Source organism: Salvelinus sp. IW2-2015, linkage group LG21 (assembly GCF_002910315.2).
Source record: "Salvelinus sp. IW2-2015 linkage group LG21, ASM291031v2, whole genome shotgun sequence".
Classification (NCBI taxonomy): domain Eukaryota; kingdom Metazoa; phylum Chordata; class Actinopteri; order Salmoniformes; family Salmonidae; genus Salvelinus; species Salvelinus sp. IW2-2015.
This window is the reverse complement of record NC_036861.1, coordinates 6,319,669-6,322,214: the sequence shown is the minus strand read 5'-3', so window position 1 is coordinate 6,322,214 and position 2,546 is coordinate 6,319,669. Positions and strand designations below refer to the sequence as shown.

The 2,546-nt window shown below is 42.1% G+C and overlaps 1 protein-coding gene across 1 annotated transcript in view; it reads right to left on the bottom strand.

The window, feature by feature from the left end:
- Positions 1-2,133, bottom strand: part of LOC111982261 (lactase-like protein) — a 9,541-nt gene extending 7,408 nt beyond the window's left edge. Inside the window, exons 1-4 of the mRNA XM_070433780.1 lie at positions 1,803-2,133; positions 965-1,131; positions 450-610; positions 158-247 (exon numbers count right to left, since the gene is read on the bottom strand). Coding sequence (XP_070289881.1) covers positions 158-247; positions 450-610; positions 965-1,091 — 378 coding nt within the window. The 5' untranslated portion in view covers positions 1,092-1,131; positions 1,803-2,133. The remainder of the gene's footprint in view (positions 1-157; positions 248-449; positions 611-964; positions 1,132-1,802) is intronic.
- Between the last annotated feature and the right edge of the window lie 413 nt (positions 2,134-2,546).

Here is a 2,546-nt window from a genome sequence, read left to right as displayed (position 1 = left end):
GAGAATCTTGTCTATGAAGTATGTTCAGTGGAGAATCTGGTCTATGAAGTATGTTCAGTGGAGAATCTGGTCTATGAGAGGTATGTTCAGTGGAGAATTCTGGTCTATGAAGTATGTTCAGTGGAGAATCTGTACTATGAGGTATGAAACATTTAACCTTTTTGATTCCGTTGGGAAATATCCTTGGCCAGGAGATGGAGAAACGATAGTGGTTAAACTTCATGTCCTTCATCAAGGTGATGTCGTCCTAGAAGATATTGACGATGTCATGTCAAGGGTGTCATTTGAGACGGAGCCATATGGCTCAAACCTCAAATGGCTCCCTATTCACTTTGCAGTGCACTCCTTCTGACTACACGGGGATACTGGGATACTGTCTATTCACTTTGCAGTGCACTACTTCTGACTACACGGGGATAATGTGTCTACTGTCTATTCAGTCTATTCACCTTGAATTTGTAGTATCCTTCGCAGGAGTGGTCTGCGGTGTCGTTGAGGAAGATCTTTCCCTTCTTGTGGGCGAACACGTCCCAGATGCTCATCCCCTTGCCATCCTTGTCCCAGGCTCCTTCTGTCTGGTACGCAGAGCCCCCAGCCCCCCAGGAAAACCCTTCAGAGAGATATAGAGGTTAGCAAGAACTCTTCATTCCTGGGAGAAAATACATTACAATTTCTCTCTCTCTCTCTCTTTCTCTCTCTCTCTCTCGCTCTCTCTTTCTCTCTCTCTCTCTCTCATTTCTATAATAGCTATAAAATCTTGATTTCTGTGATAAAATGTAGGCCTCTCTCTCGTCCTCTCTTGCGCTCTCTCTCTTTCTCATCTTAATTTCTGCCATTCAATTTATATTTTTAGCAGTTTGTTTATCTATTTTTCTGCAGATCATATATATATTTATAACTATGTTTTGCTGTTAGTAATAGACCTTTTAAACATGATTCAGTTTCTCCCTGTACGGTAGCCTACCAGTTGGGAAAGTGCCATAGTAGAATGAWCCGCGTTCATTCTTGGTCCAGTCGAAGTCTTCGCTGGRTGACACACACAGCACCAGCARCAGCACATAGTGCAGCTTCAGCATCCGCTGTAGTGACATGGTGTCGATCAGGTGTCTGGCTCACTGTCTCCGGTCACACCTGCACATAGAAGGAAGAATCACGCAGCATTTTAGAAACGCTTYAGKGTTACTATGGACACTCGTAGTCAGTGTCATAAKCACTGTACTTTCATAGAACGTGTTACGTCTTATTCTTTAACTTTAATGCCAATGAGGTTAAACTGATCTCAGATCATAGATGAACACTCATCTCAGGGATAGAGTGTTGGACTAGTAAGCGAAAGGTTGCAAGTTCAAATCCCCGAGCTGACAAGGTACAAATCTGTCGTTCTGCCCCCTGAACAAGCAGTTAACCCACTGTTCCTAGGCCGTCATTGAAAATAAGAATTTGTTCTTAACTGACTTGCCAAATAAAGGTATAATATATAGATATATATATATATATATATATATATATATAAAATTACTTCTGTGTAATTAACACCTTTTACTTTAATGCCACTGAGGGTTAAACTGATCTCAGATCATACATAAACACGCATCTCAGGGATAAAATGACTTCTGTGTAATTAACACCATTGTCTTAATATGATGCAGAGCTCAAACTGCAGATAGTTTATCTCAAGACAAGTCTACCTCACTGAGTTGATACAAACAATATGCTCATATATTTTCATATAATACTGATAGAAATGACACAAATAAAACCCTTTCAGCTCTATATCGACTATATAGAAGACAGAGACTTACACAGAGATGCTAGATATCTAACGCCTGTGGATTAAAGCATCCTAATGAACTCACACTGGAAAACATCTCTACAGAACGGATTAAGCATTAGTCCATTGGAAACGCCGACACCATATCATTCTCAGGCCCAAACTAAGATTAAAGGAATGATCGAGTCTCATTTCAACCAGCCATAAGATACACTGACGCAAAACGTAATTTAAAGACAGGAAGTACGTCAGCTTGTCTAACACAGTCAGTATCAGCACATGTCCAACTGATCCCGTCCGACAGAGGCACCTAGGTCTAGTAACTGATCATCAACATCCTTCTAATTTAGAAAAGGAGTGAAAATGTTAAGAAATAGACCAAGAAAAAGCCCCCTGCCACAGCCTACCTACAGGTGTATCTATCTAGCTATCTCTGTCCCTGTTTCTCTGTCTGTTCCTTCTGTCCCTGTTGTCTTTCCTCACCAGTCCTCTAGCTCTCCCCAGAACCACATATAGCTACATGCCTACCTGTTTAAAGGTCCTGCGTTTGTCCCCGTTGGAAACAACTCCAAAATGCAAGAAAAGGTCCCCAAGTTTCTGGACCTAACTCATTCTCACAAATCCTCAGGGGTAAGAGTTACAGCACCCGATGTCACAGAGGCGCGCCGCGAAACGTCCAGTAAGTTTTACCTCTATTCAGGGGCCCCATTGGTGAGCAGACGGACCCAAATCCCCCCCCCCCCCCATTCAAAGTCAATGGAGTGTGAGTGTAATT